Genomic DNA, 24,128 nt, shown 5'->3' on the forward strand with positions numbered 1-24,128 from the left:
AGAAGAACAGAACTGTAGACTACTCTGTCTACATCAGTATCAGATACTAGATGCCACACCATGCTGAAATCCAAAAGGATGCGCTGAGATTCTGAAAATTCAGCATTACTACCATCTGCCAGATGGTTTCTTACACTGGTTAAATTTGTGTGGTCATCCCCCTTAGCCCTAATCTTCTACCACTATCCCTTACATTCAGCACAGTAAGACCTATAGGAAGATTTTAAAGATGCTGACAAATGACACAAGTGAAGAAGGGCAGGCAATGCATAGTGAAATCTTTCAAGTTTATGCTAGTTCTTTTTCAAAATTTCTCAGCCTGTAAAGTTAAAAAGCATCTTTTATAATAGGCTTATGTATCTTAAAAAACATAATCATGTTAATGGCAGCACAGCACAGGAAGACCAGGTGTTCCTCAGTCTAGCAATTTGTCACATTTTAGTTCATTATGCCATGTACTGACAAGTTTGAAAACTTTAGCCTTCTCTGTATGAAATTCCACAGACATCAAATTAATTTACCATGTACCTTTGAACACCTTACTGCTCCCTTATGACTGTCCTATGTCCCATGAGATTTCAAAAACTTTGCATCTTAAAACAATTTCAGGTGGCTGTCATTTGGAAAGTCAACCTGTCAAGACTAATTTCCCTCCCATACAAAATGTGGAATGTACAAAAATAGACATAGCAAAATAGATGCTATTCAGTCTAGTGCAGATGTTTAATCTTTACTAAACACGCTGAATCTTCTGAAAAGTAATTTATGGCCAACGAGCAATGTCTCAATCACAACCAAAATGAGACTGCAATATATCTTCGGATACTCCAATTTCTTTTTAAATAATACAGTTTACAGGTTGGCATTTAGCTATGAGGCTGAAGGGCAAATCTCAGCGGAAAAAAACAAAACATGGTTCTCTATCTTGTCCTTCAAAAGTACTCCTCTCTCCTTTTCACCCCTCCCTCCTGTGAGCGGCTGGAGAGGAGAATTGGAGGCACAAAAGGTAAAGATCACGGGTTGAGGTAAAACCAATTTACTGGAAACAGCAACGAGACAAGAAAACGAACAGAAACAGCAACAACATTAATAACAGAAGTGTACAAAAGAGAGAGTAACTGACATGCAGAAATGCTCACTGTGGAGCCAGCAATAAGTTATAAAACTGGACAGCTCCCCCCACACACACTCAGAATGAATCCCTTCTCCACGCAATAGAGGCCCTTCACCCCACCCCCAGCAACGACCTGAGGTGGTACTGGAAAACCTCCCTGTCCTGGCCATGTCCTCTCCAGGCTACTAAAAAAAATTAACCCTGTCCTGGCTAGAAACAGGACCATTATTTCTCTCTATAGCGATATACTGTTTTTACACATAAAATCTATTTAGAATGTCCTTTGAAAGGATGGCATAAATGTGAAACAAAATATATCACAAGACTGTCCAATTCTGTGTGCTGACATAGTCAAAACAGGTATTTAAAGCTATCATATACTGCAAAACTTTTCACTATATATTTTTCATATTCCAAGTTGGCCATACTTACAGGGCATATTCTGCTAGAGGCAATTTGAAAACATCAAATACTTCCTTGTTCTTCATTAAATAAACTGAACGCAAGTAGGATACAAAACACTGAAAGAAAAATAAAATTATTCAACAAAAAAAGAAACCATTCAATTACCAACACAAGAAACAAACATTATACTGTTGCTCTAAACATAAAATGGAATTTCACCATTAGGTGGTCTAACATCGATTTCAGACCAAAATTCTTTTACACAATACCCATCAGCCAAAATCTATCACTACTGCAGAAGTGATGCAACTTCAAATACTCAAATTTCATTATATGCACATTAATTGGCTGAATTTCCCAGAAGTATGTCATGTTATCTATCCTTAGAAAGAAAATACAACAAATTAGTCAGAAGGAAATATCACTGATTCAATTTTATTTTTTTCTCCCAGCTCTTCTGGGAGAAAGAATAGACTGTGTTGCTATCAATCTGAAGTGTCCTGACTTAATCTCAGAAAGAAACTGATTCAACTCAATATAACTGCCTTTCACTGTGGCCTAAGATGATTCATATTACCTTGCATTTACCATCAATTCATCACATGCACACAGTCAATTAATGCAACTCAGCTGACCAACATAAATTCACTATACAACATTTACTAAGACCAGTCCAAGGTTGAAGTTTCAATTAATCCCAGACTTTCACCAAGAAAACTGGAAGCGCTGCATACCAGAATAACTTAGTCTTGTATTGCATTTCCCCCTCCATCCTTCCCAAAAGGAAAGATTCTTATTCTTCTCATGTTTCTTTTACACAGTCTATTTCTACCTATCAGCAGCAGCATAAATTCTGTAATATTTTAAGTATCAGAAAATGTTCTTGGATTTCTCTTGTTCTTAACCTAATTTCTAACACATGCCAAAACTCCTACCATGATGCTTAAACCATCAAACATTCATAATAACAAGTTAAGCTCAGAAGGTTGTATTAACGCATACTATAATCACATCTTTGTTCTGCTATGTACAGGCACCTGTTAGAGAAAATTAATGTATTAATAATTCATGTAGAATTTAAAAAAAAAAATCTATTTCTTGCTCATCTCAGGTAGAGGAGGAAAGACCCAACAGTCAGGAGCATTGATTTCTTATGGGGACTCTCTAAATGGTTCTAAGAGAAAAAAACACTTCCAAAGGTGAAAATATGAGTCAGTAAATTAAGCAATGTAATAAATTCATTATTTTCTCCTCAGTAAACTGAAATAAAAACTACTAATTTTAAGATATGTAGAGCTAAGATGTACTTTTCAAGCTGCCCAATACTGCAATACAGAACTAAATTTTCATTTGTTTATTTTTCCAAGTGTTAAGTTTTCTGGGTAAAGTTTCCTTCCTGATTATGTCTTTCAATTAATTTTAGCTACGGAAAGTGTGAGCTCAATCCATTACACCACTACCAAGACTGAAGTGTGGAATAAAGCACTTTTTTCTTTGCTCACATTAAATTATTAATCATTTTTACAAAGATAACTAGAATGTTTAGAAAAAGGCTTCCAATTTGACAGATCTCATTTATCTTTTGTTGTCTAGCAAGTGACAAAAATCAATGAAAGCCTCTTTTTTCTCTGCAGTGACAGATGGAAAAGAGCAGATTAAACAAGAAGTATCCTTCCTGTGAATCTGAGATTTGCAGATCTGAAGACCTAACTACATGAGTCACTACTTACCACTACTTTCATGAGGGTTGAAATCTCATCGTCTGTTAGATAACCCATAAAGCCATCCACTTACTTTACTAGTATATATTTGGTATACATGGTCTAGAAATTAACCAGTGATAAAGGGCAGAAAGAACACAACTTTTGCACATGTATCAAGTTCTATAACTGAGAATGAACTACCAAACAAATGCATAGAAGAGTTGTCCTACTTTACAAGACGAGAAATTATTTTCTTTGATTTTTTTTTGTTTGATTTCAGTATGTTCACTTCAATCTCTGTCTAAAATACTGTCATCTCATTTGGATTTTATTCAGTTCTCCTAAGACTTGGTCAGTCTGTGCACACACACTGGAGCTAAAGGAGAACAAGTTCAGTCAGTCTGAACTAGTTTCCTGCTCTTTTATCAATTGCTGTTGTCCCCCGCTATATTTGCTCTTTTGATATCACTTTTAAGGATTTTTTTAAATAACTGAACATTGCAAAAATATTACATGCATTAACTTATACTATTATGGAAAATGTTACAGTTGGGCATCAGAAACACATTACAGCTTCATTAGAATAGGAGCTACAGGTCCCCAAAACCACCAGAGATTATTGTACAAGTACTAGAAATATGTAAGCAAAAAGTACAATGCTCTATAAATTTACCACATTTAAATTTTGATTTATTGATCTGTTTCTTGGATAAGTATTAAAATGTACACAATTTAACTGATGTGCTATTTTGACAAAATTCAGAAGTAACAAGGTGTGACTGGAATCTCAGGCTGTAACACCCTGCATGTCCCTCTGGGTGTGATGAAGAATTTAATGGACAGATATCTCTTCAGTGCCACAATAACACTCAAACTAGCAAGAAAAACAGATTCTCTTTTTAAACTGTTTTTCAAAACTGACTGAACTTACATATTAAATACTAAAATTACAAGAAATGCCAAAAGGCAGCATCAGTCCATGAGAATAACTGCAAAGGTTTCAAAAAAGCCCTAATGTGATTCATGCTGTCTTCCCAAGCAAGAGCAGAGGAACCATGTCCTACCACATGAAACATGAAGTTTGTTGAAGCAATTAGCAATCACGAATTTTGTTTTTTCCTCTTTTTTTTTTTAAAAAGTAAAAGCACCTTGAAGTAAATCAGTAAGCTTAGAGGACACGACGACTTAGACCTGATGCCCTCCACACAGTAGACTATATCCTATCTGAACTTCTGTGCATAGCTGTGCTGTTTCACTGCTATCAGATCCATTCCAGTAGGACATTTATTTCTTACATTACAAATGTCAAGAATTTGGCAGCTTGCAATAGACAGGTTAGACAGCACATGACCCACGCCTCTGAGAAATCCAGCATTCCAGATAAGGATCCAAGGCCAGGATTTCATTTGCATTAATTTTATTGGGTTTTTCGCATTCATATGTCAGACTACTGGGGCACATTTGCATAGTATGTCTGAACATTCATACTTAAACTTTATTAAGGAGGGACACTTCCGTGATAAACCACTTGTCCATATTTCAAGCTTTAAAAAAAAAAAACAATGTATATACAGTTTCTCTGCAAGAATGACGCTACTCTGCTATCCATAAATTAAAACCTCAACAAAAATGACCTGAAAGGGTAATTATATGGCAATTAAAATTTTTTTAATTAATTTTTTTATTTGTAATACTAACAGTCTGTGTTTGATTTTATTCTTGTGCTATTTTGAAACTTCATCGTTATTTGCTTTTGCTCAATTCAGAATGATCTTTCTCTGTCTTTTAAGAGATCTTAAAAAAGTCAAAGCCAGAAACAGAGGTTTGTCACTGTTTTCCTTCCAAGTAAGATGATGCTAGCTTCCTCCTACCCTCATCCTCCCCCATGCAGCTGCTCTGTCACTTCCGATACAAACTAGTGTAACTGCAACTTCCCGTGGCAGTTGAACATAATCATGATAAGTCACCAGTATCTCTGGTTTATGCAGTGCTCAGATGAGGCTTACGCCAACATTCCACATTGCTACACGTAATTCTTTGTGCACTACAAAAACCTGGGATACCTAAACATCAAAAACAGTTTTTAAAAGAGTCCCTTGAACATTGAACATTTTATTCACAGAGCTCCCAAGTGACTTCCTCAGGCACTTTGATTTAAAATTCCTTGTTTAGGAAAGTAAGAATGACATTCCTCTGTCCCATTAAGTGTCCCTACTGCAGGTGTCCAAGCCAGGTCACATCACACAGGCTACCTCTGCAGTGCAAAGAAACCATCATTCATCCACCCCAAAGGGTTTTTAAGGCATCTGTGTCAGGAGGCATCATAGAAGTGCTTATTCCTCTCTACCAGCTATAAATGAATGCTCAGGTAGACTAACCTACAGAGGACATCTAAAGCTAGGCAAAATGAATCTCAAGAGTTTTAAATATTTCGACTTGACTCATTTGACAACCCAGTTCAACAGAAAAGTTAAAACATTTACTTTCTCTTTAAGCATTCAAGATCCACTTTTCATTTTACCCTACCACTCAGCTTTACCAGATTACCTTCAGGTGTCATCAGTCCCCACACTAGCTGATACAAATAAAAAAGTTATTAACACTAATCCCAAATCTCTGCAATCTTGTATTTCTCAGGCTTTGGCATTTCTGGATTTCTCACCACCAGGCCTTTGGTACTGCTCTTTCAGTTTGACCTACATATATAAAAAAATGTCATGAAAGGTTTTTCTATTATTCTTCCAATCATGTTTCCCCAAATCTCAATTTGAACTTCTGGTTTTGTATCGTTTGGAAGAGACTTAGTACAACTACAGAATTCATAGGGTCAACATATACACATTTCAAAAAAAGCAAGCAATAAACCAACCAAGCTCAGAAAACCAACATGTTGCAGTGCTTTAATAAAACAAGTAGTAAGCTCTTTCCCAAAAAGTTCGTGGCTTAAAAATGTTATAAAACCAGGGATAGATCAGCAAACACATTTAGCAAGAGGCAGCAAAATGTCCAGAAATGTTTCATAGGCCATCTTCTGGGGAAAATGTCTTTTACAACCAGCTCATTCTAGTCCAGAAGCCTACTTAGTCATTTGAAGTTTTCCTACCTTTCCGAAACCTGATAAACATCTTGGTGACATTCACATATTGTCCATGGAGTCTCCCAACATTAATTAGCAGAGCAAAGAAATCCCATTCAAAGTCCCATTCACACACTTCTCCATCTTACCTGGAAGAGCTATTCTAAGCTATTTTGCTTCTCATCTAAATCTTAAAGTTAAAATGCTTTATTCAATGCATTGGATTTTACCACTGAGAAAGAACAAATTGTCATACATATTCAGTAAAAACTGATAAAGAAGGTGGGTGTGTGAGACCTATATGGATTTGTGCTTTTAACTTTGGAGTCAAGTAATGAGATCTCCTACTTTTCAGTAACCTTTATTATTATTTTGAAATGTTCTATACCAGCTCCCAGAGAGAAGTCCTCTTGGAGTAGTTGTAAGTCGAGAGGAACCTCTGGAGAGTATCTAGTCCAAACCTCTGCTCAAACCAAGGTTAGCTACAGGAGGCTGCTCAAAAAGGAATCCAGCTTTTGATATCCAACATTTGGAGACTGCAGTCTCGCTGTGCAACCTGTTCTAGTATTCGACCAATCTCAACAAATGGTTTTCCCCTGGGTTTAAATGGAGCTTTTTGTAAAAAAAATTTGTGCCCATTGCAAATTTGTGCACAGCAATAGGTCATGTGGCTCTTCACATGTTACCATCATGAGCCCACACTGACCCCATCTCAACTCACACAGTCTATCCAGGCATACTTTCCACCAACTCCTAACACATGATTACTGTTTCTACTGACGTGTTATAAAGCTTAACAATCAGAATAATGCAGCAGTTCCAAACACTGCTTCTAGGGCATATATGAGCTGGTCAGTTATTCAAACGGTTCAATTCAACTAGCATGCTACAAGAACTAGAGCACAGTAGATGACTTACCCTTTGAGCTTTGTCTTTTAACTCCTGATCTTGAGCTAAGAAAGCTTGCATCCTCTTTTGGATGTCTGTAAGTTTTTCAGGATTAATTCTAATTGTTTTTTAAAAAAGAAAGAATAAAAAGTTAGCTTTAATTATTAGAACATGCCAAAATAAGCACCTATCAAGTTCTCAGGAGTATCTTCATATTTTTTGCATTGCTTTAAAATGCAAGAAGTTATTACCACTCTGAAACAGCAGAGAATGGAACCATATTAAAGATGAAGCATACACTCATCAAACAGATAATACAGAAAAGACAAACGGCAGCTCAGACTTTTTATTCAGACACAGTTTTCATCGAAGATGGTGAATCTTCTTCCAAAGCAGAGCAGAAATCAACAGAAAAGAACTTGCTGATTTTATAAAAATACTGAAAAAATACAGAAGCAGCATAATGAATTATAGTACTACTTTAAAACCTGTATCAAAATCTTCATAAGGAAATTGTCAGCATTTTTAAAAGCTTAAGTAAGATCTACTGTGCTGAAAATACTTAATTTAAGTATTCTTAGAAAGAACAGCCAGGTGAGCAATAATAAAGAACATTGAGATTAAACAGATTTAAGAGTTTCTCAAGATTTTAATCAAGTAAATAAAGAACAGTGACCGTACAACAGAAAATGCCATTAAACCTAGTAAAAAGATATGCAGGTCTTCTCCTAGATTCTAGATTTTTACACTTATTCCAGTGATACCTTCATTATTGCAGTTTTATTTGCCCAGATCTCATCTACTTCTGGTTTTGATCTGCTAGTGCCATGCAAGTGTATCATATGACCTACCAAACATGGTAGGAGGTTGCCCCTCTACCTCTACTTTAAATACAGGTCAAAGATGCACAACTACCACATTTCTTAATCTGACTCTGGCTGCTGTGTGCCATGTCATGCCATGCTGTACACCAAAGTATAGCCTCTGCTGAAAGAGGTCACAGGAAAAAAAAACAAAAACAAAAACAAAATCATACCTCTTCACATAGCAGTAGGTTGGTCTTAAAAATATGACTGATGAAAATAACATGCAAGGAACATTTTATAGTCTTTTTATAACATGATTATGATCGTCTATTATTCTTACTAAATATGAAAAGCATCGATATCAAACTTGATTCCCTCGTGATTTTAATTTCTTAACTCTGTTCAGATACATCCAAGGGAAAACTGCAGTGTACACAAGCTCTATTTAGCTACAGTTTTAAAGAAAGATCAAAAAACTGAGTTCCAGTTTCCAGCCAGCCTGTAATTGGCTCTAAAAACGTAAAGACAGAAGAAAAGAAGAGGCATGAAAAATTGAGTGGGGGACAAACTGACCAACAAATCTTTGAAATATAATGATACAAAAAGTAAAGAAAGGATGGCATTACTAACAACAAAAAAAAATTATTGTGAACACCAGACAAGAGCTTAACAAGAACAGCAAAACAAACACTTCAATTGACAAGGATGTTTTAGAAACAAGCTTTTCAGAAAAAAGCTTTTAGAGTGAATTTCAGAAACTTGAAGAGTTAAACTCTGTTGGCAGTAAGCAATGCTCATTATCTTCTAACTCCCAAATCAGAATTCTTGAGAATCTATAATTAAATGAATGAGTACAAACAACATCAGAAGACTTCAACAGAAGACCTGGACCGTGATCCAAGGGTTGATGCAACTTCTTCAACAATTTATAAACTGACAAAACACACCAGAGTTATTTTAACTGCAAAACTGGCTAGAAGTGAACGACCTGAAAAAATCTGTAGTTAAAAACTTTGGAATTAAACTGGTTTGCAATCCACAAGCAATTACACTTATATTTTTTAAGGATTTTAGTTAGCCTCTTCCAAGTATGATGCTAAACCTTTTAAATCTTAACCGCACTAGGCAGACAATTCCATGTAAAAGCATTTCCCTTCATTATGATGTTACAAGTACTATTAAGGTTTGTTTTGCAGATTGAAAAACTGTATCTTGGAGGGGGTTGTAATATATATTATCAATCAAAAACCCTGACTTTTCTAATAACTATGTTCCAATTAAGAATGTTGCTTAAATGTATTTATTATACATATGCCCTTGTGGTTTGGTACAAGAATGAATTTTTGGGGTGGTGTTAAAAAAAAAAGCAGAGTGTTTTCCACTGAAGTCACATCAGATTAGCAAGAATATGTTAAGAGATGCAGCCACAAATGTCTCTCCAGAGAGACATCTAACTTGAATTATAAATAGAATACGCATTTAAAGGAGAGGGAAATATTTGCCCTATTAAAATTGGATTATTATCCTGGTACAAAAATACCTATTTCTATTTACATGGCTAAATACAGGCTAAAGAGGCTTTTTTAGCTTTTCCTATGATAAGCTATTCAAACAATTAACAGCATTACTTGAGAAGTTAAAAGCTTAGCTGACAAAGAAAAGGGAAATCTTTATACTATGCATAAGATCAGACATTCATTTACTGAATATAAAAATAAGATAAATTATTTTAATAACTATCATTTTAACAAGGAAAAAGATGAAGTTTGGAAAAAGAGCCAATTTGCTGCAGTGGTTATACAACAGATCCTTTTAAAACACTATTATGCTTAAGGGAAAAGAAAATATCAGACTTCAGTTTCTTTACTGATATTTTCCGCATTCAGTTGGTGGGGTTTGGTTTGGTTTTGTTGTTGCTGTATGGTAGGGATTTTTTTCAACACCAATGTAAACGAAAGCTTTAAGTACACTTAGACTTTTGGTAGTTGTTTAATTGCATTCTAGTCCTTATTCTGCTGTCTTAGCAAAAGTTGTCTTATTTTTGAAGTTTACGCATGTTCTACATGGATTCAATACGTGCGTTTGACCGGAAAAGGTGCGTTTGCTTCACTGGTTGCTGTGTTCTCAGTTTGTTACATAGAAACAGTATCCACAAGTGCAGTTTAGAAGTGCCTCTGAAATGGCACATCCTATACATCAAAAATGCTTTAAAAAAATAAAACTAAACCTTAAATCTGGCAAGTGCTATATGCATTGTTTCTATTCTCTGCAGAAATGTTAACTCGCTAATTTTTAGCAGATCTGAAGATTTAAGAAATGAGGTGAAATAACCACCTAAAGTTTCACCCTAATTTGAATTCTTCTCAAATACAATTGTTCTACAGACACTTTCTTAATTATCTTCTTTGCTTAGATATCTGTATCTTCACATTAAAACCACAGCTTTTCGAAGTAAAACAGTCCTAGTTTTGCTCATACCCTTTTGTACAGAAACTTACCTTTCTACCTCATCGTCCTTCTCTGATTTCTTCTATCTCTACTCTACGATTTTTGGCACAGTGTGACCTGAACTAGGTAAGTATTCAAAATGGAGTCAGGCTCATACCCCATTTTCTGGCTTGTTTTCAACTCTTCTTCCATGTTTTCTTCACATTATCTTTTCTCTTTCAATTTAACATTAGACTGACAGGCTTAAATAACAATGAACTCCTTCGAACCTTACAGCTGCTAAATAAGAAACTACCATTGATTCTTTCAGTGGTTGTCTTTTTTTCTAAAATTTTTAGTTAGAGATTTTGTCTTTCATACATGTCCATTTCTCTGCATTTAATATAAAATGGAAATATGCTTTTTTATTTTTACATGGTATCGTTATATGCTTCTGCAACTCCTTCAAAGTCAGTTCTATTTGTACAGAGAGCATAGATCATTACAGTTTTTCATTAGAATGCTCTCTCTAGCACGTAAGATGACCATTTAGCCACGTATTTTATTTCCTGTCCTTCGACCAGCTGATTTAGAAAGGTCATGACAAATTGGAGAAATAGTCTAGAATTAAACAAAAGACAGACAAAGATACAAAAATGATAGCAAGTATAAAAAACATAGAGGGACAGATTAAAGACATAATTGTTTAATCTGGAAAAGAAGAGAGAGAGCATGATAATGTTCAATTACATAAAAAGCAGCAGCATAGAGTAAGAGAATTCATCATTTTTCATATATTCTTGGCACAGGACAAAAGAAATACTTCACTTAATATATTTACAAAGCTTATCAGACACCAGAAGAAAAAATGTTAGTGGTAGGAACTGTTGAGTATAGAGAAGATCTCTTTGGGAAATTGTGAATATATTAATTGGCATCTGATAAGAATGATTTGTGCCGCTCATCCTGCCTTTGGGAACGGCAATGGAACAGGAAACCTCTCAAGGTCTTTTTCTCCAACAACACTACCAAAACTAACTGATTTCCCTGGTTTGTCCAGCTCCAGGCAATTCAAGTACTTTATCAAAATTGTCATAGACTCATCACACATTATTCTTGTAGAAAGAAGGCTGAATAACAGACAGGTCACTAGTTACTTACTTGATTTCACTGATAGGTACTTTCCTCTGTGCCAGCTGTTCCACCATGCCTTTTTCTTCTGAGGGCAGCAATACTAACAAAGCTTCACCACCTTCTTTGTATCTGATCAGAACGGGGGGGGGGGGGAAAAGAGAACTCAAGCAAACGTGCAAAAGTTACATTTTTTTCTTGATGTTTTCAATAACCAGTGAGAATTTACATTTGCTTTCTTACAAGCAGCCCAAAGAACAGACAAAAATCCTCACTTAACAAAAGGAAAAGAAGATGCAAATCAGTTATGGGACTTGCCACTATCTCCACTTGAGCTGATTTCAAAACTACTCCTAGAGTCCTAAACATCTGGGGCTACGACATGGATTCAGATCAGTGATCTTTTCTTCCCTCAATTTGAAATATTAGTGGCAACCAAATGGAACTTTATCAAAGCTTACTGCACTAGAAGATCCAGCTACTTGCATCCACCCTTTACTAACAGGCAAGGTTTAACATTGATAAAAACTGATTCTCCTTTTCATATACTGCAAGTCAAAGAAGGGAAAAGAACAACTCCTCCTTGCATGTTCAATAAAAGTTACTCTTTTAACAGGTCACAGAGGCATCACTGAAAGAAAAGCACATGAACAGGAGCTCTTTCATTTACAGAAGCAGTTTCCAGGTGCAAAAGAAAAGATACAATCAGACTGATCAGATAAGAACAAGAATGTATCTAGAATTCATTCTTCAGTGCACTTAACAGCTGTATCAAATGTAAATGAGCTGGTAATTACTCAAGATACATGGTTCGCAAAGAAATAAAAATTCTGCTACTTTATTCTCAAAGCATCTTCTTGTTCACTTTCTTCTTGTGTAAGAAAATTTCAGTTCCTTCTTTTGGAAAATTTAGCGACTTAAGGATGCTCATGTAGAATAAAATACCCAATAGCATTAGTAAACAAACAACACAACAGTTATAAGTTCTACTGAAGAAGCAGTAATGATGAGCTTGCATGCATTATCAAAGTCTATATCTACTGTAACACATACACTGTTTCTTCATTTATATTTACATATTTATGTTCCTTCATTTATTATAAGAGTACAGATTGATAGGACAACATTACACAAAGTCCTTCATTAAGAAAAAAAAAATCCAACTAAATTTCAGAAATATGCCAAAATTGGACAGAATCTGACAGATGAGAGCAATATGTAGGACAAAGTAAAACAAGATTGGTAAGTTACCACATAGAGTAGCTTTAAACTCCCTTTTCTAAAGAGGCCTGAGAGCACAGAAGGATGTTCTCAGGTGCATCAAACAAGAATCATACCATTAACTGACAAAAATCATTTCAGGTGGAATATAGGGAGCTCGCATTTCTCCAAGCATAAACAGTTGGCAAAAAGAGTACCGCAGAATTGTTTGAAAACTATAAACACTATCTGTCACAGCACAGTAAGCAATGCAAGCAGCAACAAAATCTGCAGTTAAAACAGTCTGACAGCTTTTATTACAGCTTTCTGCTTTCATTTGATGAATTTGAAAAATCACAACAAAATGCTCTTGGATGCCTGGGATTTTTTCCCCCCAGTGTTCTCTCTGTACATGATGGGTTTGGAAACTGACTTTTAAAGATAATTTACAAATGTTTAGTAGATGTTTTCATCACAGAATTTTAACCCTTACATTCTAGATTTTGCAATTTTACAAGGAAATAAAACTGATACCAGAGGAGAGTCTCTGTCACATACCAACATCATGTAAATTTGCTGGTTATACATGGATTGGTAACAGTACTTTGGTACCATACAGAAACTGTACTGACTTGATCCATTTCATCAGCAGACCTAAAATGTTCCTAATGCAGGAATATCAGCGCATAAAATCTTTCTAAAAAAAGGGTTCTAAAGCAGCACATATGCTTGGTTTAAGGCAATCCATTATCTTTTCCAACAGTACAAGAGGATGTAAGTCACTGCTGACCAAATAACCTGTGAATGTTTAAGCTCTTTATATAATAGTATGTTGGTTGGTTGGGAATGACTTGCTTACACAGACCAAGTACACCTCTTAAGAAAGCTCTATATATTTCAAACCAACCAAATTTCATATGATATATCCACAAGGTGGGTGCCTGTCAGACACAGCCACTACCAGAACAAGAAATGAAATCCTGGAAAGCCACTGAACCTTAGACAACTTTGCATTTCATTGTAAAAACTGATGATCATAATACTAAGAGAGCTAATTATTCATCTAAAGAATCTTAGCTCTCAAAGTACTGTTAGAAAGAAGGATGAAAATATTCTCTTTTATCTACAAGACAGGAACATAGAGATAATACTACAGCCAATACCAGCCTCATTACTTTAGAGTACAGAATAACACACAGTTCTGCTCTTCTCCTCAAAGCAGATGATACGAAAGGAAAGGATTCCACCAAAAGCTTTGTGAACGATCTGATATCTGGAAAGAATGTCTGTTTAGTCTCTCAACAATCTTCACCATTTGTCAAGAAGAAAAGTCTAGACTGTACTATATAAACCTCTACAAAGGATGATTTGTTCAGATTCCTTGAAGTTAGCCAAACACATGAAGTGATTTGTGTAGTTTTGTTGCTTGTGGCATTTCTTATCCTGGAGTTTCTGACTTGGCATTCTTAAATTGTTTTGTTATCATATCTCTTCGATTCAGTGTGGAACACACTGTGAAGGGCCAGTGTCATACAAATCACAGAAGAAATATTCATCAAGGGTCAGAGTGCACAGATATCCTCTCTACAAGCCACAGACCCGAACTCTGGAATGATACATACAGGAAATATCATTCTACATTTCTTTTGCTTTTATAGCTTTCCTGCAGTATCCACTCTGGATCACATAAACCTTCATTCTGAACCTTAAAAGGTGGTCTTGTGTTATTAGTGCTAAACTCATTATATGCTAAGTCAGTTGTCTTTTCAGAAAGTACAAATCCTAAAGGCACATCTCATAGATAATTCGCAAAAAGAAAACAAGCATTATATCTGGTATCTATGGACAACAACTATTCCGATGGTTACATTAAAACTTGCAAAGCCTTTACACAGACAAAATAGTAAGGTAGCTAAGTAAAGAAATAATCACATGAAAACAGACAAAAACATGACAGAGGTTTTCAAACACCTACTAAGAAAGAAAGAAAAAAACAAACCAAACCAACATAGAAAAATTTCTCAGAGCTATGCCTTCAGAAATTCCAAGGGACTGAAAGACATCTGGTAACTATTGATGCTGTGAAATCCTTTTCCTTAGATATTTTGGAAACATTCTCTTTTAAATGCCAATAGTTTAATGTATTTGAAGGAACAGTCTTTGCCCATTTTTATCCTAAGTGTGTGATTTAAAACAGACAGTTTAATAATAACACTGTTCTTCAGAGCTAAAAATGAAAATTAATACATTACAGAATTAGTAAAGCTAAAAGCAAAACAAACTTAAGTACCATCTGGGAAGGTTTGTATCTGTTCATTATCCCCAGTGGACATTTAGGTAAGGAAAGCAAAATGCAGTCTATAAAAAAGCAGCTGTAGTTCAGCAGAGTATTATCTTATTTCTCAAAAAAGAAAAGAACAACCTCGTAATGTGCTAATCAGAAAATTATGGTGTTAAAGATAATTTTGAAAAGGGAGGCTGTGGTGGAAAATTTAAGTTTTCGAAAATGCTCTCTCAGTGTCTTTCATACTCCGAGCTTCTATTTTGGCAAGCTTAGGAAAGCACAAGCTACTAAAAACTGGCATAAACAATGACGAAAACTTAGATCTGCTCAAAATTTCTTTTCATCACAATGTCTAAAACATAAAAGAAAAGAACATTCCTCAATATCCTACAGGAATAAAATTCTCCACTAAAGCAAACAAAAAAACATTTCCGTAATTATTTTCAGCAGAGATAAAACCTTTAAACCTTTATAGATAATAAAGCAGTGAAAAATTAATCTCAGCTACTGTAATTTTTCAGCAGGACTACTCCTTCTGCAGATGAGTAGAAATTAGGAGAAGTTCCCTCCATTCTTGCCAACTGCATCCTTCAAGCTAAAATTATCACCATCATGACCAAAACCAAACATCTGTCCTAAAATGCTAATTCACTCTGGTGATTTATTATTCACTAAGTATGCACTTCGACTCTGTTGAAGAAAAGCAAATTAAAAACCTCAAAGTAATCAAACTTTCTTGGACTGTTTAGTAATTGATAATATAACTTATCTTGTCATCTCCCCAAGGTGACCAAGAAACTAGAGCAGGGACTCATCTTTGCATTGTGATTTTAACAGTCTCTAGGATACATGACACAATTCATTCCAGTTCTGTGGAAAATTGCATCTTACTTGAAGAAAGTCTTTGGGGGAAAAAAAATTCACATACTTCTAGTTCATATCTGTCTTATTTTCTAGCATCTTCTGGCTTCAGTACTTACGAAAAAGGTAAGTAACTTTTCTGCAACTCAGTCTTTATTTACAAGCGAGGAAGCTCAGCACTATAAAGTAAAGGGTAGGAATGTTATATTTACACTGACTGCAGATGAGAAAAAGAAAGATGCTTACAATCAAGGGCAAGCACCAAAGGCAGGACACGAAGGAAGTGGGATAAACTATTTAGGACAATGTAGTACTGGCTAATTAGAAGTAGAGAAAAACAGTTTAAAAATGTTGAGAACATCATTTCCATAGCAAAGAAACAGAAAGTGTTGCCAAATAGTTTCGTTTCATATCAAAAAAAATCAAATAAAGCACTAAAATCAAGAGGACAGTTTACTCACCATGACAGAATCTATCTTTAACTTCTGCTAAAAACCAGTGAGCCGACAGCTGGTATCAAGCATGAAGAAGTATCATGGCAACAATCCAGCCAAGACAGGATGAGAAAAAAATGTTTTTCATACAAGCCAAATAGACACTCAACTGTTGCCTAATCTAACCTATCTTAATCCACCCTTGATCAGATCCAGTCAACAGCTGCATATACCCCTGCAATACTATTAAAGCAAACAATATTACCATTATCCCAAAGGAAATAAATAAAATAGATAAATAATAGATAAAAATGTACTGTGGTTATTAATCAATTTCCCCTTGCCATGCAGCTACAGTTGAGCTTGTTCTAGCTACGTTCAGAGTAATTGTACATCCTTGCCATGACCATTGTAATGTACAGATCAGTCAAATGCACCACATTTTAGCTGTCAGTGACATACAAGTTGCAGTGATACCAGAATAAAATAGGAATGGGAACCAACTGATTGATGGTCATCAGGCACCAGTGTTCTGCTCTAAGGCAGACATCCAGTAAGAAAAAAGGCATGGAGGGGGAACCGTAAGGATAACCTGCAGAGGTATACAGACCTTACAGGAAATGTTATACAGGTTGTCTTGAACAGATGTATTACAACATGTTTCCCTAACATCTGTATTTCACAAGACATAAATTGATGCCAAATTTCAAGAGAGTTAAAGGCAGTATTTCTGCTTTGTTTGGCAAGAAAAAATAATCTATTTTAAAAACTGGCAAAGGAGAAAAGTAAGATGATGAGATAATCATAAAATTTGGGGGAGGAGGGTTGCAAAGATAAAGGTACTTACATAACAGTTTCCTGAATTGGAATACTTCCCATTACAAGAAACACAATATAAATGAAGTGATAATGTTTCTGAAGATATTTACCACACACAAACATGCAGGAAACCGTAACTATAAAATTTTTATTACTTTAAAGGTCACACATCTACCACTATACTCAAAAAAAAAAAAACGTATTTTGGGGGGTTTTTTACTCTATAACTTAAATGGGACTTTACTAAATTGACTTGATTAAAGATCTAATTTTAGCCTAACTGGGACAGTATGGATAGCATCAACATATGCTGTCATCTCATCTGTCAAAAGACACAGAAGGAAGTAAGGTATCCCTGCAAAACTTGTAAGCTCAAATCAAAGCTCATTCCCAAAAAGTCTTGCATTCCAAGCCAACGAGCTACCTTCAGATACTTTAGCATTGCAGAAACTCGCCACAGTAGACCCCTTTGGAGAAAGGAAATTGGGCACCAAGGAAGCCAGATCAACTTCTCAATTGTCTCTTTCTCACCCAAATCAAAACTGGAGATTTATCAAAGCAAGCAAAAGACTGCTATCCTTAAAACATTAAGGTCAGTAAGTTAAGCATTTGGAATAGCATGAAAACCAATGTGCATTGTAATACACTCTAATTATGTATTTTCTCTCTTCTTCCAATGGACCCTTTGTTCATCATACATGGTTGCCAAGCAATTAATATCAAACTATTTAATAGTTACGTCAACTGTAAAGCCAAGTTATTCACCATAAAACACGATCATTTGTTCACTACACACCAACTACACACCATTCATACTCTTCTCCAAACAGAAATATTCTGGACCACTTGATTTTGCAACAATAATGTTCTTTCAGACTTTGCATATCGTTTTAGTTTCCATAAAGAATCCAGAATAAGACAATTCTATCATGTGGAAAAACTGACGAGCAAAATACTGTCCTAGTTCGGACAGCTGAGACCAGTTCATCACTGGATGGGTGTAACCCAAAACTGTGTATTCTATAGCCTTCCATGCCATTTCCCAGAAACTCTTTTCAATAGACTATTTACACCCTCTGCCCATAGAGCCTGACTCCTCAGGCTACAAAGTAGGTGTTAAGAGGCCTGTGAGATAGAAGGGTGCTTCCCTGTTCCTCACACCCTTTGTGAAACTCCCCACCCTGAGGAAAGTACTGAGCATTCCTGCCTGAACTGGAGAATATATAATCTTGGAGTCCTGGAACTTTTTTTACCACTCGTGGGATCCAGAGGAAGACTGCAGACCACCGCTCTCAACCAAACTGCAGACCACCACTCTCTATCAGACTGCAACCACCACTTTTCAACCAGACTGCAATCACCACTCTTGACCAGACTGCAACAGCACTCTCACCAATGGGTTTTCCCCTCTCCTTTTCCTTTGGACTCAGGGGGCCCAAAGAACACCACTCTGTTCATGCCCCAGGGTGCTGGGTTATATATTTGGGTTTTCTGGGTTAAAACCAATTGTTTGTCTGTATAATTGTACTTATTGTATTATTTTATTAAATTGTTATTCTGACTTATAATCTCTCTTTTGAGTTGAGTCCATTTCCCCTGCTGGTTTACCTTTAAACCAGCACAAATACAAAAAGCAGCAAAGATTCTGGCTTCTAGAGCAAAAATTTACCCCTGCAAAGACTGAAAAAACATGGCAGTGAATTGCTACCTAATAACCTAGCAATCATGTCTAATATATGATGGATTAGAAAAAAAAGTTTGAGTCAAGTCTATTATTTTTAGCATGTAATTTATATTTAATTTTTTAATTAATTTCATTTTTTAATAAAGTAACTACAGTAGTGAAGGAAACATTTCATTGATGCAGGCATTTGTATTGTATTCCCTTAATGTAAAGGAACAATATAAAAAATCTATAAAAATATATCCAAAACATATCAAAATGGACAGTTTTATTCTGAGTAGATCTATTTCAATCTCATATACATACAAATAAATTTGTTCACCCACACACTCTCCTTCAACAAAGAGAAACTAACATCCATATCTACCTCTGAGGCCTTCCACAGAAATACAATAATTCATCTTTTGTTTTAAAATTCAACTATTAAATCTGACTAGGTAAGCTACCATTTCTAAACATATTTCTTAAAAAAAACACATTTTAGGTCTCCCATAGCAGGCTCAATTCAGACAAAACTTTGTTTCCAATTATATTACCTTCTGGGCCTTCTGACATGAGAAGGACTGGTGAAATCTAAGCTTCAAACCAAGAAAACATTATTTTTCCAAGCCAAGGAGCAAGAAAAGTTTTATCTACCGTTTATCATACCTTCTACACTGCCATGTTTCTTTCATATTATAGTAATGTGTTATTCTATTTTTTAAATTAAAAATGAGCACAAAAAATAAGTGCATATTGGAATTTCTATTCCATCTACAGGATCAATTACCTCTTTTTGTAATAGATATTTTTTTTAAAACAACTAACCTTTAACAAGATATCTGTGTGCACTGTGAACTGAAACAGTGCTGTACCATCTACAGCAAGTCCTACCAAAGCAGACCAACAAAGAGACCAGAAAGTGTGTTTGCTGTTCACAGCTGAGCAAACACAGCTGACAGCCCACATTCACTGCTGGGTCCTTGATTCAGCGAGGGAGAAGAGCTCTTTCCCATGGGGTGTGGACAGTCTGACATCCCACAGAGTATTTAAAACAAACAACAAAACACGAATTGGCTTCGGTTTCTGGTTTTGCTTTAGGTCACTTCTAATGGTTTGTTAACTTCTGTTTCTCCATTGCGTAAACCTTAGTTCAGTATCCCCAAAAAATTATCAGTAAATACTGCTATTAAGTCAGAGATTGCTTCATAGTTTGTTTTTTCTTCTCCTCTGATCACTTAATATCCTTTTCCTTCTGCTGTCCAGACAGTAGCCCACTTATACGTATTGCCAAGTTCCAAGAACCAACTGGGTTTTATTTGTACCACAAAACGACCATCCCCTTCATTCAGTCATACTGTGTCCCTGTTTGCTAGTCACAAGAAATAATGGCAGTTGCTCACCAATCTTGTCATGCTAGTCTTAGAATAAATTGAATTCAAAAAGGTCTTGGGAGGTTGTTGGATCCTCCAGCCTAGACTGGAAGCAATCTGTTTTCCACTGCAGCTGTCTCCACTCTACTGAGTTAAAATACATGTGCTTATTAATTTTTTATCACAGCTTACGGTATTGCAGTTTCATGTCAGCAGGTAATAACTTTAGCCACTTAATTGTTCAGTGTAAAGGAACATTCATACTATTCCCACTATTAAAAGAATTCTAACAGATAACACAGTGCCAGTCAGTGTAACTGCAGCGTCACAGGCCACTGTAAAGAATGTAGCTAGGATACAGTGTTTAATTTTAGAGAATTTAATAATGTGAACTGCAAGTTAAATGTGGTGTCGACAATTTCTTGTGACCTCCACTACCAGCTATTTTTACTTAACTTGAGTTAGGATGATGACTTGACTGCAGTATAATATGAGATGCTTAATACTGCATTTATTTTTAAAGAAGCAACGGTAAAAGTGCTTCGGTGGGTCTTAAAATTAAAAAAGAAATACAGTCAAATAAAGAGCTGTCATCTTGGCTGTGCTGTTTATTCAGGACCCCAGACACATATCCCTGGGATATTTTTCCCAAATTAAAAAAAAAAAAAAAATCAAGCTTCCACCATTGAAAAAGGTATTATTAAGTCACTCGCACTTTTAAATGCTTTATTGACACATTACTCTAAAGGCTTATTAGTCTCACTTCCACACATATAATGTGCAATTACTTAAGTAGAGCCCCAATGAGCACTAATGAGCTTCAAAGCATTATACTTCATGACAGAATATGATCATTCTATGACCTGCTCCTTTAACCTTTCCATAATTTGACATGTGCGTGTAGTACTCCCAAGGCATCAAAAAACCCATAGATCTTATAAGCCTTTATTCATACCTCTTTGGCTCTAATCATCATACCAGCCAGTACAAAGATGGCAGGTGTCCTAGTTAGGACAACTGAGACCAGTTCATCAGGGTATGGGTGTAACCCAAAACTGTGTATTCTATAGCCTTCCATGCCATTTCCCAGAAACTGTTATCAATGAACCATTTACACCATCTGCCCATAGAGCCTGACTCCTCAGGCTATAAACTAGGTGTTAAGAGGCCTGTGAGATAGGAGGATGCTCCTGTCCTCACACCCTTTGTGGAACTCCCCGCCCTGAGGGAAGTGCTGAGCATTCCTGCCTGAACTGCAGGATATATAATCTTGGAGTCTTGGAACATTTTTAACCACTCTGTGGGATCCAGAGAAGGACTGCGGCTCATCGCTCTCAAACAGACTTGGATCACCACCCTATACTGGACTCCAATCACCACTTTGACCAGACTGCAACAGCTCTCCCCCCAGCATCTCACTGCAATCACCACTTTTGACCAGACTGCAACAGCTCTCCCACCAGCAGGTTCTTCCCCTCTCCCTTTACTTTGGACTCAAGCGGGGCCCAAGGAACACCACGTTGTTCATGCCCCAGGGTACTGGGTTATACATTTGGGTTTTGTGGGTTAAGACCAATTGTTTGTTTGTATGATTGTACTTACTGTATTATTTTAGTAAATTGTTATTCTGACTTATAATCTCTCCTTTGAGTTGAGTTCATTTCCCCTGCTGGTTAACTCTTAAACCAGCACATTTTTGGCCGCCCAACGTGGGGCAGAGAGAGAGAAGTCAGAATCACAATTTCACTTTAAGCATTTGTCTATTTGGATATAGAAACTCCCTGATCACCATGTTGTTTGATGCATTCACATGGATGTTGTATTTGAGCCTGTTCATATTTCCACAGATGGGGCATTATTTGCCTGTTTTGATGCTCTCTTTAAGACCAGGGAGAGGGATCCAAATTGCTTTATTAGTATATTATGTTTATGTCATTCTAACATCAGAAGCAATGAGTTTCATTGTAAATGTGTATTCAGTCCTGTTTGCCTGTCCTGGTTTGGGTTGCTACCTCTGGGGCTTCATTAAAAATCGTACCCAGCCCTTTGGGGGAACAGGGGGGGATGGTTGTTTCCAGCCTCTCACCTCCTTCTTCCCCTTCAGACCTGCTACAACAGTTTTTGAAAATATTGAGTTCCCTTTTGATGTTAAGGACAGTATAATGTTATTGTTAGTGTTGCTCTGTCTGCTCTGTACTGTGTACACCATGTTTAGGGTCAGAACAGGGCCTTCTAGGGAGGTTGTCTGGACACCTGCCCTGGGAGCAGATAATGCTGAGTGGCACGGGAAGTGGGAGGACATCAGCCAGTATTTGGAGAAGTTTTCTCCTCCAATGATCTGGAAATTCACCCCTGAACAACTGCAGGATCCTGTTAGCATGATAAGACTGGTGAAGGAAAAATGCTCTGGCAGCTCCAGAGATGGCCAGCTCACAGCAACCTGCTGGGCCCTGGCCACTGCCTACCGGACACTACTTGACATGGTACAGCACTGTCAGGGGGAGGAGAGAAGGACCAAATCCGCAGGCACCACGTCCACCCAAACCACAGCTGAGTCAGAGGGAGAAAGAAATAAACCAACCATCACCGTGTCCACACAAACCATCGAGGAGCCAGAAGAACAACCAAAACCAATAGCAGTCGCCCCTGTCCAGAAAAGGAAATCAAAGACTAAATCAGTCCGTATAGCAAATGATGACGGAGAGGCAGGACCTTCACATCCACTGGAGGAGACAGAGCCAGAAATAATCACTCGGTCCCTATCCCTGGGTGAGCTACGCGAGCTCCGGAGAGAGTTCACACGACAGGCGAACGAGTCCATTCTGACCTGGCTGCTCCGAATCTGGGATGCCGCAGCTAACGATACAATCCTAGATGGGAGTAAAGCCAGACAGCTGGGGTCCCTGTCTCGAGATGTAGTCATTGATCAGGGGATTGGAAGGAGGCAGGAAACTCTCAGCCTCTGGCGGCGACTGTTGTGCAGTGTGAGGGAGAGATACCTTTGCAAGGAGGACCTCCACGTACAGCAAGGACAGTGGAACAAGGTATCCGGTGCTTAAGGGAGTTAGCTGTACTGGAGATAATCTTTTCAGACGATGAAAGATTCCCTAAAAGTCCAGATGGCGTACAGTGCACCTCCCAGATGTGGTTAAAGTTTGCACGACTCGGGCCAGAAATGTATTCCCGCTACTTAGCAACGCTGCAATGGAGGGAGGGAGAGGACAAGGTGGGAGCATTGGTTAGTAAACTCAGGATGTATGAAGACACTGTCACCGCCCCATTACGAGCCCACGTCTCATCTGTGGAAACCAAACTGGCTGAACACGTCCGAAGCCTGGAAGAGAAAATTGAAGAGGGACACCAGAAGCTAAGAGAGGAAATTAAGGAAGGGATCTTCCATATCTCACCAGGACAAACAAGAGTCTCTGCTATTAGGAGCCAGCGTCCCCCAGCTAAGGAGAGAAGGTACACTCCACGTGGCGATCTATGGTTTTACCTCCGTGAGCACGGAGAAGATATGAGGAAGTGGGATGGGAAACCCACCCCTTCCTTAGCAGCCCGGGTACGTGAACTGAAAAGAGGAACAAGTACCACAAGGAACTCTTCAAGGGTAAACGTTGCTCCAGTCTCTCGTGGGCAAGACTCCAGACGGTACAGGAATGACGATACGTCTGATCCTCTTGAAGGGACCTCCAGGTCATACCCACAAGAAGAGCACAATGAGTACCATGACCAGGACTAGGGGTGCCCTGCCTCTAGCCAGGTAGAGGAGAGGGACAATCGAGTCTATTGGACAGTGTGGATTCGGTGGCCTGGCACATCAGAGCCACAAAGGTATAAGGCCTTAGTGGACACCGGCGCACAATGTACTTTAATGCCATCAAGATACGTAGGGGCAGAATCCATCTCCATTTCTGGGGTGACAGGGGGATCCCAACAGCTGA

At 37.2% G+C, this 24,128-nt stretch overlaps 1 protein-coding gene across 1 annotated transcript in view; it reads right to left on the reverse strand.

Annotated features, from left to right (window-relative positions):
- Positions 1–24,128, reverse strand: part of DDX10 (DEAD-box helicase 10) — a 169,760-nt gene that overhangs the window by 121,020 nt on the left and 24,612 nt on the right. Inside the window, exons 10-12 of the mRNA XM_027712757.2 lie at positions 11,581–11,682; positions 7,217–7,304; positions 1,547–1,635 (exon numbers count right to left, since the gene is read on the reverse strand). Of these exons, the coding sequence (XP_027568558.1) occupies positions 1,547–1,635; positions 7,217–7,304; positions 11,581–11,682 (279 nt within the window). The remainder of the gene's footprint in view (positions 1–1,546; positions 1,636–7,216; positions 7,305–11,580; positions 11,683–24,128) is intronic.

The sequence above is a fragment of the Pipra filicauda genome, unplaced genomic scaffold, assembly GCF_003945595.2.
Source record: "Pipra filicauda isolate LSUMZ 115617 unplaced genomic scaffold, ASM394559v2 scaffold540_size334518_pilon, whole genome shotgun sequence".
NCBI lineage: Eukaryota > Metazoa > Chordata > Aves > Passeriformes > Pipridae > Pipra > Pipra filicauda.